Source organism: Candoia aspera, chromosome 7, assembly GCF_035149785.1.
Source record: "Candoia aspera isolate rCanAsp1 chromosome 7, rCanAsp1.hap2, whole genome shotgun sequence".
In the NCBI taxonomy this organism is placed as follows: Eukaryota; Metazoa; Chordata; class Lepidosauria; order Squamata; family Boidae; genus Candoia; species Candoia aspera.
The window spans coordinates 13834608-13851011 of record NC_086159.1 but is presented as its reverse complement, the minus strand read 5'-3'; the positions used below and the strand labels follow the sequence as shown (position 1 = coordinate 13851011).

The 16404-nt window shown below is 40.2% G+C and overlaps 1 protein-coding gene across 1 annotated transcript in view; it reads left to right on the top strand.

The window, feature by feature from the left end:
* Positions 1-13138, top strand: part of LOC134501209 (receptor-type tyrosine-protein phosphatase O-like) — a 72826-nt gene extending 59688 nt beyond the window's left edge. Inside the window, exons 2-5 of the mRNA XM_063308824.1 lie at positions 575-848; positions 6686-6844; positions 10315-10467; positions 12645-13138. Of these exons, the coding sequence (XP_063164894.1) occupies positions 575-848; positions 6686-6844; positions 10315-10467; positions 12645-13138 (1080 nt within the window). The remainder of the gene's footprint in view (positions 1-574; positions 849-6685; positions 6845-10314; positions 10468-12644) is intronic.
* Positions 13139-16404: the final 3266 nt, after the last annotated feature.

The following is a 16404-nucleotide window of genomic DNA, read 5'->3' as shown; positions in this document are numbered from 1 at the left end:
GGGGTTTAAATACCCCGCGCCGGTCAGCGCCCCCTCGCTCTCGGTCACGTCACCCCCCTTTGTCCCATGCGTTGCCCTGCCATTGGTTGAGGGTTTCCAGGATCGCCCATCCTCAGGTTTTCATTCTTCTGCTGATTGCTTTCAGCTGGGCGATCCCCGTTGTATTGCCGCTGATGGCTTGGGTGGCTCCGTGATCCGTTTAGCTATTGTTTGTTAGCCGTTAGTCGTTGTGGGTTGATGGCTACTTAACTTGTACCCCTTCACCTATTTCCTTGTCATTGTCATGAGTGCCATTGCGCTGATGACTTTAGCTCAACGGCACTCATGACACTAGCTGGATTTCATTCCTTGTAGTGTTTATCCTGTTGTGACAAATTCAGATCCTCCCCCAGCAGATTTCATGGTGATATTCTTTTACATTCTTATTTGCTTTTTCAAAAAATCGTCCCTGTTCTTCATCAGTTCAAAGCCTTCAGAAACACAACCCAGGCCTCTAAATGCTTAGTAGTAGACATCATGACAGCCTGCTGAGGATCCACATTAACACCATTTCCTTTTGCTTCTTGACCCCCAGAATGTCGCACCTTTCCAAGTGGTTGTGCGAGATGACAACTGCATAGTCATTTCCCTGGAAGCCGCTGACGTGGTGAGCTCATCCTCAGTGTATGTTGTGAAGATCACTGGTGAATCCAAGAACTATTTTTTCCAGTTTGATGAATTCAACAGCACTTTACCTGCTCCTGTGGTTTTTAATGCCACCTACCATGGTCTTTATTACATAGTGACTCTGATGGTGGTGAATGCAAATATGATTTCCAAGCCATCTAGATCACTCACTGTGTTAACTAGTAAGTATGTTTTAAAAACATTATTGATTTGATCTGTTTGAAACTTGGACGCCATCTCTTTCTGCTGCTTACTCGTGATGGTGGTAGACTAGTGGTTAAACTATTCATCAGATGAGAAAGAAGTTAGTAAGTCCACCAGACCTCCCCACTGTGGCTAGTGATAGTTCTTAAATAATAAACATATATGCCAGCAAATCAAACATTTTCTAAATTGTCAGCCTTGCCTTACATACATCTTAGTTACTCTGACTTCTTTTTAATCATCACTGGGATAATCTTTAAAAAAATATTAAATTTCAAACTGGGTATGGGGGAATGGGAAGGGGCTAACTTCAGCTTTAGTGCTTTATAATTTTTTCCCCAAAGTTTCTTCCTGGAGAGCAAAGATCTGGTTGAATATAACTGAGAGACTTCCAAGCTGTCCCTTGCTCAAAGAGGATGGATGTTGTTATGTGCCAATCCAGATTAGAATCATGTCACAGAGAGAACAAGAGCATTTAAACATTCCCTCCCACCATGGACCTAAGTATCTCGCCCATGGTGCAAACAGCTGTTGGGATGGTGATGCTATAAGGACTCAAGTGCTTCATCCACATTTGCAAAATGCAGAGTCACCCAATAACTGCTATTTGTTAAATAAAAACGTGCATTCAAGAGCCAGTTATTCTGCTAACAGCATGTTGAGATTGGCCTAGTCATGCAGCTTGGCTCAAAAGCTGAGACTAGGCAGAAGGAAGCAAGAAAAGATAGAGGACAAGCATCAATGGGGAGGATATACCCTTGCCAGTGTTCACCAGCATTCAACACTTAAATGCTGTGTTTTCATAACTATTGCAATTTTTAGTTAACTTTGTTGTCATGACAACCAGCACAGCAATTTGGGGAAAAATAACTGCTGTTTTCCCTGCTCTGTGCGATATGCCTCCCTGTCTGTTAAAGATCATAGGTGTACTGTATTGAGTCCATACGAGAACATATTGATGAGGTCCATGCCTAACCGGGGTGCAACTGGACCCTTATGCTTGGCACATCACTTCATTCCAGGCAGACATTGCTTTCCAGCCCCATCCACCAGCCAACATTAGATGCTGCTATGGGAGGCAGCAAATAAAGCCACCAATGAAGCTTGACAATGTGCAGTGACATAAAGCAATTGGTCCCTAAGCAGTCCTTTGCCATTTAACAGCAGTTCCCCAGTGCCTATTGATGTTTGCAAGAGGACTACATATCGGTGTTAACTTTTTTGGGTGTGTGGGAAGTGTGCTGAGAATTATATAAGAGAATGGTGGCTTGAAACCTAAGTCTTCTGCTAGGGATCTCATTCACAGCATCCAACAGATATCATCTCTGCCAACCTCAGTTGTTGGTTTTATAGATCTCATTTTGTTTCTCCAAGTATTAAATATCAGTGGCAGGTAGGTAGGTAGATCTCTCCCTCCATAGGAAGCTGCCTAATTCTGAATCAGATTAGTGATCTGTCTTTTAGTCTGATATAATCCATCTGATACCATCTCTGCATTTTTATCAACTGGTTCAGTCTGAAGGAAAATTTTCATTCCAGATTATTTAATTCTCATGGGTGGAGTGTGGGGTTCTTTTTATGCTTGGTGATGATGTGGGCAAGGATTGTGTGTGAATGTCCTGTTTTTCATTGTACAACCCTTTCCATAGTAGTCTATAGCCTCCCTGGTTGCCCACATTTATATTCAGCCCAGAGAAGACATCTGGAAATTGTTCCTCTCATGGGGCTTTTTAAAAGTATCCTTGAGAAATTTTTGCAGAAAGTCTCCCTCCCTCCCTTCAAAAAAGGTGGAGAAGTTGTGAGGAATTTTGAAAGGCCATTTGGGCCCAGTTTAAATCAAACCCAATGTTGCTCATTAAGCAATCTTCTCATTTTCTAAAAACAAGTATTGCTAGACAAAGGAGTACCTGGTTGGACATGTACACAACTTCAGGTGCAAGTTTTAAATGTTTGTAACTCTTTTCTACCACAACATTGTACTTATTTACTTCCAAATAATAGACACCACTACCCCCATACAGCATTTAAAACATGTTCTGTGTAGCTTCACTATGGCCTCTATCTTGCATATGCCCCCATTAGCCAACCTCATCTGGCCTCCTTGTATGCTGCAGGCTGTGATCTCAGCATTTAAGTATTACCCAAGGTTAATATCAAGGAGCAAACTATCTTGAGGACTGGGAAGAAGAAAAGAAAAGACCATTCTAAGAACAAGCCTTTGAAAAGACTGGTGAGAGCCATTTCTCTGGTCTCTGTTTTTTATTTGGTATAAAAACATACTTTTTTTTTCAGATTAGTAAAGAAGACCGATTGTTCCTTTTTTGGTGTTGGGAAATATAAAGAGCAAAAAACCATCTTAAGTTCATCTAAGATATGTTTAAATCATTTGAGGTTTTACTGAGATTTCATTTTTATTTCAAAACTGCTGTTCTTGATGGGGTAGAATTTAGACTAAGTTACTCAAGAGAAGCACCATTGAAAACAGTATGGTAATTAGCCATTATGTCCAGCTCAAATCCCATTAATTTCAATGGGACTTAGTTAGGACTTTCTTAACCTGAATGCTATTATTCATGATTTCTACAAGAAAGCTGTTTAGAAAGATGGCAGAGATGCTCATTAAAAAAATTAAATTGTTACAGTATTTTATATACTAAGAAAGTACTTTTCATATTCTGGAAAACGTAATTCGTTTTGGAGTGTTTGGGGTGGACAGCTTAAATAAAGGAGCTGCCAATTTCTCTCTCCTATTTTCTCTTTTCTTCCTTCTCTAAAATTTAATGAAAATGAGACCTACATTTTCCTCCAATTTCTAAATACAAGAGATTCCAAACATTTATCCAAGCCAGTCTTACACATAACAGCCTTTGATTAGAGAATTTTGCTATATAATTTGAAAAAGAATAATAAAAGCAAACTTTAAAAAGAGATAATATAGACCTCCAACTAATTATTTGAGGGTTATCTTCCATCTTAAAGAAGGGGTGCCTGCAAGGTTTTGCCCCCTCCAAATGCTGTCCCTAGAACATCAAATACACAAGGAAGGATGATTTTCTCACTCTTTCTTTTGTAGCCTGTAAAATAACCATTAGCAGTAATAAACACATTGGAACAATCAACTTATTTAATGTACTTGTTGCTGAACAATTTGGTTTATTCAGATTAAACTATTATCATCATTATAATTATTATACTTAAACACTGAACTCTCTCTTTGGCAGAAGCATCTGTAGACTAGGGTAGTTATTTCTGGAGACTTGGTTTGCATAGAGCAGTGTTTCTCAACCTTGGTGGCTTGAAGATGTGTGGACTTCAACTCCCAGAATTCCCCAGCCAGCATGCTGGCTGGAGAATTCTGAGAGTTGAAGTCCACACATCTTCAAGCCACCAAGGTTGAGAAACACTGTTACAGAGTATGTTTGGAAAGGAAATGAGCTGACTTTCCTGCAGAAGACTCACTTAGGACAGGTCTTCCCCCATCACAACCTCTGCCCACCTAGCTACACAGAATCTCTTTGTGTGAATGTGTGTGTGTAAGCTTGAAGGATAAACCATTACCTACCCATGGACTAACCAAAATAGGCAATTTATGGGGGCAGGGCCCCAGGCAGTCCTTGCCTTGATTTCAGGCTTTCAGCTTAATTTCAAGTTCCTATATGAGAAGTGGCTTCAGGACTATAATAAGATTTGTTCCCTGGAGAAAGACAAGAGTATGGTAGGAAGAGAAAAATGGCAGAGAGGAAATGGTCCCCTTAACCAGTTGGGGCTCTGCTTGCTTCAGGCTCCTTGCTTCAGCCTCAATCCCCATGTGGCTCCTAAGGGGAAGTGGCCTTTAGCAGAGAAGAAGTTTTCCACCCTGGTCTACTTGTTCTTCCTTTGGCTCCTCTTGATTTGCTGACTCTTAGAAGGAAACTGGCAGAAAGGAAACAATTTACAAGGCCTTTCACTGAATCTAATTATCAGGTAATCAGATCAAGAGATCAGGACTGAAATAAATTTGTAATAAAAATGAATACAGCATCCCTTCCTTATTCAATTTCTTCTAGGAAGAAGTAACAGGCTAATGCAATCACTTAGTCTATAAAGTTGCCATAATTAGAAAATTGTGATAGGATTATTATAGCTTGGGAAACCTGTGCAAGGCAGAAAGTAGTGAAAGATTGCTCAGCTAGCAGTATGCGGCAAGCTGGATCTCTTTGGAGTCTCAAGACAGTTGCCTTGCAAAGACCCTATCCGAAACTCTTTTTTTTTAAAGATTTTTTCTCCCACCTTTATTTTTATAAATAACTAAAGGCAGGGAACATACCTAATACTCCCTCCTCCTCCTATTTTCCCCATAACAACAACCCTGTGAGCTAAGTTGGGCTGAGAGAGAGGGACTGGCCCAAGGTCACCCAGTCAGCTTTCATGCCTTAGGCAGGACTAGAACTCACAATCTCCTGGTTTCTAGCCTGGGGCCTTAACCACTAGTCCAAATTGGGTCTCTTTTCCACCTAAACCTGGAGAACCTGTCCAAAAATCACGACTTATATCTTACTTTGCTTTTGTATTACATTACTTTTATATCCTGCCTTGATTATTCTTTTTTTTTCCAAGTGATTTTTTAAAATATTATAATTACAATAGTAAAAACTAACACAAACTAGAAGAAAGATAGAAAAATAGAAAGAAGGAGTAAAAAGTGCAAAGGGAAAAAATAGGAAAGACATAAAGAAAGACATCCTATGGGGTATACTGGGCTGAGAGGGAATGATTAGTTCAAAACAATTCAAATCACATTATGGCTAAGTACAGTCTACATACATCTTCCCTGAACACTGCAGGTACATCAAAACTATATGGATGTGTTTTGGAAAAAAAACACAGTACTGTATGTGGATAATATGACTGTCATTAAACAGCTGCTGGAGAACCATACTCAGTCATGTTTGCTTTAAACATGCAAATCTGCACCAAATTGAAGAGTTGAATAGGGTCTAGTTGTATCCTAATCCTTAGGCCTAATCCTAATCCTAATCCATTAAAAGGTACCCTAAACAGAAATCTATCCAGGATTCTGTAGCTGATTTTATTGTCTAGGGAGCAAGTCTCCAATGCGAGATTTCCTCTCCGATACATCACTCTAACTTCCCTGCCAGGCCTGCAAAAGGTGGTAGCACTCTGAAAATCTGGAAGAAATAACTGTGAAGTAGAATTTATGGAGAAATGAGAAAGTTTCAATTTGCCACCCTTTTTGTTGTTGCTCTTATTTTAAAGGAAAATCAAGCTGTCATGTTCGTTTATGAACACCATCCTTCTGGTTGTGTCATTATTTTATGTGCATAGAATATTTTTAAAGAGGAGAAAAGGACATAAAAAAGAGTTTATTCATTGGATTTATCTTTCCATAGCAAGTCTAGGTGGCTAATACCATGTAAAAACACAGTCCAAATACATATTAAAATAGTGTTAGAGAAACTTATGAAGGCAGCTGAGATAAAACTCACTTTACGATAAATTCAACCATAATGACATAAACTTCTATTAACTCCCTGACTTGTAAGCCTAGGAACATATCCATGTCTTCAAAGCCTTTTGAAAGGCCAGCAACTTCAGGGCTAATAGGATTGGGGTGGGGGGGGGGGGAGGAAGGTGTTCCAAAGATGTAAGATGACATTCCTTAATTAATGGAACCAATCATTGTTAGTTATTCATTGCATGAATACTGTAAGTCCCAAAATATTGTAATAATGGCACTAGATTTCAACATTTTTAATACAATTTTCTGGGTGTCTCAATGCACTGTTTTTCTTTTTGTCCTATCTCTCTTTCAAAGAGCCTTTACCTGTAACCAGCGTTTCCATCTACGATTATAAACCATCACCTGAAACGGAAGTATTGTTTGAAATCCAATATCCAGAGAAGTATAATGTTTTCACGCGGGTGAATATAAGTTACTGGGAAGGAAAAGAGTATCGAACAATGTTATATAAAGGTGGGTGGAAAGTAAATCTTAAAATCAGATGCAAGAACAAATTTTGTGCCATAGCATAAGGCTTGACTGTGTGTTGGTGTGTATATGTTTAAGTAACCTTTCATTTATATTTATTTACTGGGGCTTTTAAAACCATCTTTGAGAGCATGATATCCTGACAAAGCCACCCAAAAGGAATTCTTTGACAAGGTATAAAACCTTCAAACCCCATATCAAACTTTTAGAAATAAGCCATAACAATTTTGCAGTAACAGCAATTTACTAGAAGGTGGACTGAAATAAAAACATTCTTGAATGTTATCTTTCAAAAGCAATGATGTTAAGACCATCAATTTTTGTCCCTGCAAACGAAATAATGCAATGAAATGCTTCCTCCACAAGGCTGCAGACTAGACTGGAGAGTTTTAAGAAAAAATCTGGAAGAAGTTAACAGCAGACCACTTATGTACTTTCCCAAGAAAACTTCGTGGATGTGTCTATCAGGGTTCAAAATGGACTTAAAGAGGACAATGTATTTGTGTGTATGCATGTATGTATACACATATGTACATTGTTGTTGTTTATTCGTTTAGTCGCTTCCGACTCTTCGTGACTTCATGGACCAGCCCAGCCACAGCTTCCTGTTGGTCGTCAACACCCCCAGCTCCCCCAGGGACGAGTCCGTCACCTCTAGAATATCATCCATCCACCTTGCCCTTGGTCGGCCCCTCTTCCTTTTGCCCTCCACTCTCCCTAGCATCAGCATCTTCTCCAGGGTGTCCTGTCTTCCCATTATGTGGCCAAAGTATTTCACTTTTGCCTTTAATATCATTCCCTCAAGTGAGCAGTCTGGCTTTATTTCCTGGAGGATGGACTGGTTGGATCTTCTGGCAGTCCAAGGCACTCTCAGAATTTTCCTCCAACACCACAGTTCAAAAGCATCGATCTTCCTTCGCTCAGCCTTCCTTATGGTCCAGCTCTCGCAGCCATATGTTACTACGGGGAACACCATTGCTTTAACTATGCGGGCCTTTGTTGTCTGTGTGATGTCTCTGCTCTTAACTATTTTATCGAGATTGGTCATTGCTCTTCTCCCAAGGATTAAGCGTCTTCTGATTTCCTGACTGCAGTCAGCATCTGCAGTAATCTTTGCACCTAGGAATACAAAGTCTTTCACTGCTTCTACATTTTCTCCCTCTATTTGCCAGTTATCAATCAAGCTGGCTGCCATAATCTTGGTTTTTTTGAGGTTTAGCTGCAAGCCAGCTTTTGCACTTTCTTCTTTCACCTTCATCATAAGGCTCCTCAGTTCCTCTTCGCTTTCAGCCATCAAAGTGGTATCATCTGCATATCTGAGATTGTTAATGTTTCTTCCAGCAATTTTAACTCCAGCCTTGGATTCCTCAAGCCCAGCATGTTGCATGATGTGTTCTGCATACAAGTTGAATAGGTAGGGTGAGAGTATACAGCCCTGCCATACCCCTTTCCCAATCTTAAACCAGTCTGTTGTTCCGTGGTCTGTTCTTACCGTTGCTACTTGGTCGTTATACAGATTCCTCAGGAGGCAGACAAGATGACTTGGTATCCCCATACCACTAAGAACTTGCCACAATTTGTTATGGTCCACACAGTCAAAGGCTTTAGAATAGTCAATAAAACAGAAATAGATGTTTTTCTGAAACTCCCTGGCTTTTTCCATTATCCAGCAGATATTGGCAATTTGGTCTCTAGTTCCTCTGCCTTTTCTAAACCCAGCTTGTACATCTGGCAATTCTCGCTCCATGAACTGCTGAAGTCTACCTTGCAGGAACTTGAGCATTACCTTACTGGCATGTGAAATGAGTGCCACTGTTCGATAGTTTGAACATTCTTTAGTGTTTCCCTTTTTTGGTATGGGGATATAAGTTGATTTTTTCCAATCGGATGGCCATTCTTGTGTTTTCCAAATTTGCTGGCATATAGCATACATTACCTTGACAGCATCATCTTGCAAGATTTTGAACAGTTCAGCTGGGATGCCGTCGTCTCCTGCTGCCTTGTTATTAGCAATGCTTCTTAAGGCCCACTCAACCTCACTCTTCAGGATGTCTGGCTCTAGCTCACTGACCACACCGTCAAAGCTATCCCCGATATTGTTATCCTTCCTATACAGGTCTTCTGTAAATTCTTGCCACCTTTTCTTGATCTCTTCTTCTTCTGTTAGGTCCTTGCCATCTTTGTTTTTGATCATACCCATTCTTGCCTGGAATTTACCTCCGATGTTTCTAATTTTCTGGAAGAGGTCTCTTGTCCTTCCTGTTCTATTGTCTTCTTCCACTTCCGCGCATTGCTTGTTTAAAAATAATTCCTTAATATGTACATTAGGTAGATTTAAAAAACTAATCTTGCAAGTTCTTATTTTCCTTGCATGAACTCTGATGGACTTTCAGCCATTTTAAAATGTTGATTTTGAACATTTGAACATTTAACATTTTAATATAATTTTTGGCACTCAACGTGTTGACATTGTGCAGCACCTTGTGACAGTGCCTGTTGCTGACTGCTGTGCTCATGGGACCACCTTTTTCCTTCTTTCTGCCCCATATCTGACAGGATGGCTTGCAAAAATGATTCCTTTTTTCTTTTGCCCTTCTGCTAAGGGGCTGCCTGGGAAGGGAGCATCTATTTGCTATTTGTTTATATATTAGTTTCATAGATCCATAGTATCCTCGTCTGTTTCCTTCGCTGCAGCTAAACCCTGTGAGTTATGTGGGATCAAGATAGAGTTACTGGCCCAAAATTACCCTACTAAGGGTGGATTTGAACCTGGGTCTTTTAGTCCAAGTTCAGCATCTTCACCACTACACCATACTGCTTCTGGGGGATCTGCAATAAGTCAGCCAATCTTTCCTAATCCCCAGTAACAACAGTTCAGAGGCCTGGGGGACCGAACTAGGGATGAATGTTTATGTGGAAAAACGGAATTTCCGGGTTGGGCAAGTTGTTAGAATTTTCTGTTCTATAATTTGAAACGTTTTGCATTTGGCTTGTTTTCAGGGTTTTAAACAAAAAAGAAAGTAGATTCCAGAAGCATGGGGTTTATCTGTTCCTGACAGAAGTAATTTAACAATCAGTTTTACATGTTTGGCTTATTTATATTCTGGGAAATACGTTCCTTGGCTAGATGGTTTTAAGGAGCCCTTTTGTGCAGCTCATGTCAAGGATCGGAAGATTATATCATCTCTTCTTTGAAATATTTGTTATCACTTAGTTCATGCTGCCAGTTGTAATAACCGTGCCAGGTTTCAAGTTTATTTCTTTGGCTTTAGCGTCTAAGGACTTATGACAATCAGGAAGAGAGAGACAGAGAGAATAAGAGCATAAGAAACGCAAATGTTACTGATGGTTTACATTCTTATTTAAATCTTCACAACAGTGTCAAGCAGTTCTCCTCAGGACTGTGAATTTGAGTGAGCTAATTTAATATGTAGCATTTATTTACCGCTCCACAGATTTCTTTAAAGGCAAAACTGTTTTCAATCACTGGCTGCCTGGAATATGTTACAGCAACATCACATTTCAGCTGGTGTCTGAGGCAACGTTCAATAAAACCACGCTGGTGGAAGACAGTGGGGTTAAGCATGAACCTAAGCAGCATCGGACAGGTAACATGAGTTTGTGTATCTATGCTTACCAGATGATTTCCCCCAGCCTAGAGCAGACCAGGTATTAGCTGCTAATCAGGAACTTCAAGAAAATCCTGTGCTTTCTCTTCTCTTTAAAACAAACTCAGGATGGATCCTTTGCAGTCCTTGGGTTACGACCACATGTTCAGTGACCGTTCAAAGTTACAGTGGCACTGAATGAGGGGGACTTACGTCCAGTCCGTGAAGTTGCGGCCATTGCAGCTCGTGATTACAATGTTGCAACGAGCCACGGTCATGTGATTGTGATTTCTGACATTCCCTGCCAGCTTCCCACAAGCAAAGTCAATGGGGAAGCCAGCAGGAAGTTGGAAGTCACTTCTGCCACTTTTTTGCTCGCCTGTGGTCTGTAACACCTGCCCACAGGACCTTCACACCCACCTGTGCTCTGTAGCACACCAACCCTCCGTGGCACCCCCTGCTCTCGCATAGCTCTCTCCTGCAGCTCTCACCCACCAGCCTACTTGCCTAGGACTCCCGCCTCTTCCCACTTAATGACCCACACAGTCCCAGGGTTACGACAGCAACCGGGACTGCCGGATTGCTGTTGCTAAGCAATGCAGTCACGTGACGTCATGCTTTATGACTTCATTGCTTAGTGATGGAATTCTGGTTCCAGTTGCTGTCATAACCCAAGGACTACCTGTATTAGGGACCCATCTTCTGTCAACTCAGTCCCTTGACCATTCTAAGTTCTTTCCATTCTTCATTACAAACAAAATGTATCCCTGGATGACATCTCCTTAGCACAGGGGGGACAATCTGTGACAGTCAAGAAGTTGCTGAACCCTAGAGCTATGTTACAGAGAATGAAAATGAATTTGAGTAGAATCTGGAACCTTGTCTTAAGGTTATTCAGGACATAAATGAAATAAAACTCCAAAATTAAAATTTTTATTTCAAGCTAGGTAAGAATGTTCTTTAGAAATTTCTCGTCATCTCAACGTTCTTTCTGTGACAAAAATCCAGCTGTGGTAAAAGTAGGACAATTCCCACCAATTCATTCCTTGGGTCATCTTAATACTGCCAGTAAAGCATTTGTTTGCTTTTCTCTGAATTCTTTAGGTCTCTGAATGCTTTAGGACAGCCTTCCCAGACTGGCACCTACAGTATAATTCCCAGAATTCTTAGCCAGCATTCTAGAAATTCTGGGGATTATAATCTAGAAAGTAGGAAATGAGGAAAGGCTGCTTTGTATGTATCATCTGAGCAGACTCTGATTTCTCTGAAATTCTGTCTAGGCAGAATGCAGCAGCAGCATGGGCATTCCCTTTAGATGCGGTCAGCAACTGGTGGCCTTGCGGCCAAATCCAACTCCTGAATGCCCCCCCCCTCTTTTTTTGGGTGGGCCCTGAAACCTTTTCTGATGGAAGTTACCAAAAACGGATTGCTTGCCATTATGAGGCAGGGAACATACAAAAATTGTAATGTAATTTTTCTGAGATAGGTATAACGCAGTCTCAGCTACCCAAAACCAGGAAAAATGAGAAATCCCTGCCCTGCTCTTGTACTTGGCATGTCCTCATCCTCTGCATAATTTGCTCCCTACTGAAGCCCTCAACTCAGCTCAAAAAGTGAAGGACAGCCTTGAGTTACCCAAACTTTGTCCATCCTTGCTGTAAATTATACTGTGGAATGGGCTGACAAAATGGCACTTAGAAAGGAACCTGAGATTCTAATTTTACAGGAGACTTTTGGAAGGATCACAGGAAATCTTTCTGAAGTTGTACCTGTTCATAGATATAATCATATGCAACTCTTATGCAAAGCTGTGTCCTTTTTTGTTTTTTTATAGGTGATGCATTTCCATTATTATTATTATTATTATTATTTCAACGCAGTTGGATTATACAATCTAATAAACCTCCCTGGTTTTAAGAGTTCTGGGAAATATCTGGGAAAATTGCTGCATTTGGTTCCGTTCCATGTGCAGAAAAGGGGAGGTTGTACTGACATAGTGCTGTAGAAAAAAATCAGTGGAGGAGAAATTCAAGTCAATTCATAAGGGCTCAATTGGATGGTAGTTGATCAGCTGATTAAAACTACACATCCACTTTGCAGTGCTCCCTCATGATTCCACAAACTGGTTATTATGACAGTAAGTGAATATTTTAAATATGCTTTCTCATCTTTTTCAGTTCCCTATCCACCCCGAAACATGTCTGTACAAATTGTACACACGAATAGCAATGAGAACTGGGAAGAGCACAGTGGGAATTCCCTAGAAGAATCCTTCTTAGAGACACAGAATGCTATTGGGCAGGAAAAAGTTACTCCTGTGTTGGATGAGATGTCTGAGTTTCCAACAGTCAACACTTCCTATATTTGGCCTGATTATTACTCTAACAGCAGTGATTATGAAAGCACGTCTCAGCCGGATTGGTGGACTAATGAATCTGATGCTCCAGAGAATGAGGATGAATTTGTTAATGCAGTTCCAAGGGATTATGAGAACCTCATCCCAACTGTAGAGGTTGAAAAGCCTACTTCCAGACCTCCATCATTCCTTCCAGTGAAAATGGTGTTGAGCTGGTTACCTCCAAAGCCACCCACAGCATTTGATGGCTTCCATATTCGTATTAAGAGAGAAGGTAACATTACAAGCAACATAGTCCAGAATGTTGGCCCTTGAAGGTTAACACCATATACAGTACAGTTCTAGTTTGCACATTTCAAACTATGTTTGTTAAAGATACATAGGTGGAGACTTTCTTTCTACATAACTAGATTTTACAGTAACGATAGCTTAAGTCAGGTCTGAAATTTGTTTGGCTTCTTTTCATACATAACTAAGTTACTTGACTGCTGTCTTAGTTTGATTTCTTGTTCTTACCCAAGAGACTCATTGCTTTCCTCAAAAGTATAATTAAAAATAAACATTTTAAAATATATTTTAAACTGGATGATTCTGTAGACATAAATATATCAATTTTTTAAATTATATATTTGTTTATATAGTGGAGTCTAATCACTCTTTTTTTTTCTTTTGCCTTGAAAACAATTGGAAAATACCTTCTCCAGATGTTCTCTTGCTTTCAGTTTTATACTAGTTTGAATGGATGTCTTGAGGGCTAATTCAAGGGAATTTGCTCCTCTCTATTGGCTACAGCCATTCCTAACTGTTGGAGAGATTTCCTGAAAGTAAAGAACAGCATGTTAGCACCCTTAAGTATTTAGAACAGCAGATTTTTAGCCAGAAACTTTTCAATTTCAATTATATATATTCAGAATATATCATCTCCTATCTTGATTTAGAGAACTTCACGCAATTCCTGACAGTTGGAGAAGACGTCCATGAATTTGTCACCGATCTGAAAGAACCAGGAAAATATACATTATCTGTTACAACTTTTAGCTCCTCTGGATCATGTGAAGTGCGGGAAAGCCAGTCTGCCCAAACCCTTCGTTTTTATATTAGTAAGTTTAGATATTCGTATGATATATAGGGATAGCTGTAAAAAATTATAGCCATTTCCTCACTAGTGATTTACAGCATCTTATAGCTTCATCCAGCCATCTTTGGGGCAAGATAAAGTCTCTCTTCAGTATGATTTATTGGTACAGCAATGGTTGGATGATGCTGTAACACACTATAAATCACTGATAAAAAATGACCTATAAATAGTTAATGTTCTGGTTCATCAGTGATAAATATTCTTTCTTTCTATTTTATCTGCTTGTGTTGGGTACTCATTAATTTCCATTCCGCCTGCTATATACCTGAGCTATGAATAGTCCTGGGGACTAGCTGATATAACTTCCTTTGCATGAGAGAACACTGGTGATGTATTGCATCTTTATAATATTGGCTTTCTTTGCTTGTAAAGAATAAGCAGCAGCAGAAGCAAAAAAAAAAAAAATACTCATACAAGGCAGCATCGGAGCAACCCTCAGAAGGCACTATTTCATTGAGATCCACCTCTGAAAGAACTCTCTGCTCTTTCTGCCTACCACACATGCATACACACACACACACACACACTTGTCCTCTCTGCTCAGCCAAAGGATTCTCACTCTGATGGTTATCTCATTAGGGAACCACAGAGAAGCAACTGAGAGACTATCTTCTAACTCCCGTCAGAATGAAGCAGTTCCTTTAGCTGGCAAGGCAGGAGAGGTGGCAAACTGGAGCTTGTCTGCCATCTGCTGCCCTCCCAGTTCATCTCCCAAATCAACCACCACTCTCTGGAGTGGCTTCTCATACTAGCTGGCCACCGTCTACCACAGTGTTTCTCAAGCTGGCCAGGGAATTCTGGGAGTTGAAGTCCACACATCTTCAAGGTGCCAAGGTTGAGAAACACTACTCTACAACTTGCTCTGAACAGAAGGTAACACATTGGGAAGAGCTGCAGCATCTGCCTGTGGGCATGTCTGCAAAATACAAACTGAATTTTACCGAATTTATCCCTTTTCTAGGTTTACACTGAACCAAAAGTTAATCGAATGGGCTTGGTTCATGTAACACCTTAAGCCAAAATCTTCAAACAAACAAAACCAAGGTTAAAGCTAACAAAGCTTAACTTCTTTGAATGCAGGGAGATTTTAATTGATTGATTAAGTGTGCTGGGAAAATAACAGCTAATGTTTCTACTTTGAGGACTCCACAGAGCAAGTCTTATTGAGTAGCTAGCTGGCTGACCCAAGGGTGAGTGGCAAATGTTGTGCAGGACAGAAGCCATAACACTTCCTCTCACTCCAGATCTTCTTGGGTCACCTCTGTGGAACCATTCTTGGCATGCTAAGTCTGGCAGCAACTAATGTCATTTCAATTAGATAGAAGGACACCTGTTAATGGTGACCACCACCCCCTGCTTCTGTTGATACTTTAGGTCCTACAGGAGAATTGATAGAAGAGCTGACAGAAAAGCCTCAGAATGTTGTGGTGACCATACTGAGCTCCACCAAAGCCTCTCTGTCTTGGACAACTTCTCAGGAGACCTCTGGGAGCAACAATACCATTGTGTCTATTGTTTCCTTGACATGCCAGAAGCAGAAGGAGAGCCAAAGGCTTGAGAAACATTATTGCACAGAGGTAAGAGGCAGACAATTCATTCTGCCACCTTGCTGATGTTGATCTGGATGCAGATTTCATCAGCCTCAGAAGGGGCTCTTTGTACTTAAAGCAGCTTAAATCAATTGCAGTTAACTTGTTTCATGGATTTCAGTGTCTCTACTCTAAAGATAACCTTGTCAGGATCCAACCTACTGTACTATCCTCTTATTACTGTACACAGCCCTGGGATCCATTTGACTGAAGGGGAATAATCTGAAAACAGACCTCTGTCTGCCCCCTCGAAAGACTCGAGTGTATCCCCAGAGCTGCTTCCGAAATGGAAGATTAATTGTAAATGTTACCAGAGTTCCTGCTGATAGATGGGTTCCATATGAATTTAATAAATAAATAAGTACGTAACAAAAGGAGAAAAATATGAAATGTATAGGAAATAGTCAGTCAGTTAGTTAGTTAGTTAGTTAGTTAGTTAATTTCTATAGCTGCCCATCTCAACAAGTGACTCTGGGCAGCTATTAACTCTAATATCATTTCATTCTAAATGTATTTAAATTAAATTATTTTCTCGCATTTACTCCCATCTTCTTCTTCCTGGTCCTGTTTGCCTTCTAGAATGCAGGTCCCAACATCCTTTACTCAAAGACCATGTTTCTCTGTCTTTTTCTGATCCATATGGTTGCACACTCCTGATCTAGGTGGAATGGCAGATTCATTTTTAAAAGAAGAAGAATTAAAACTGGTAAAGAAATCCAGTAAGCCTCCCAGTGAGCTGCTTACCCCAGTATTTCATAAATGTTTCATCATTTCATCACTAGGAGTACATCATAGTGGATGTAGTGAGAATCTGAAACCGTATATAAGATTTGCGAAGCTGCAAAATCTAAATA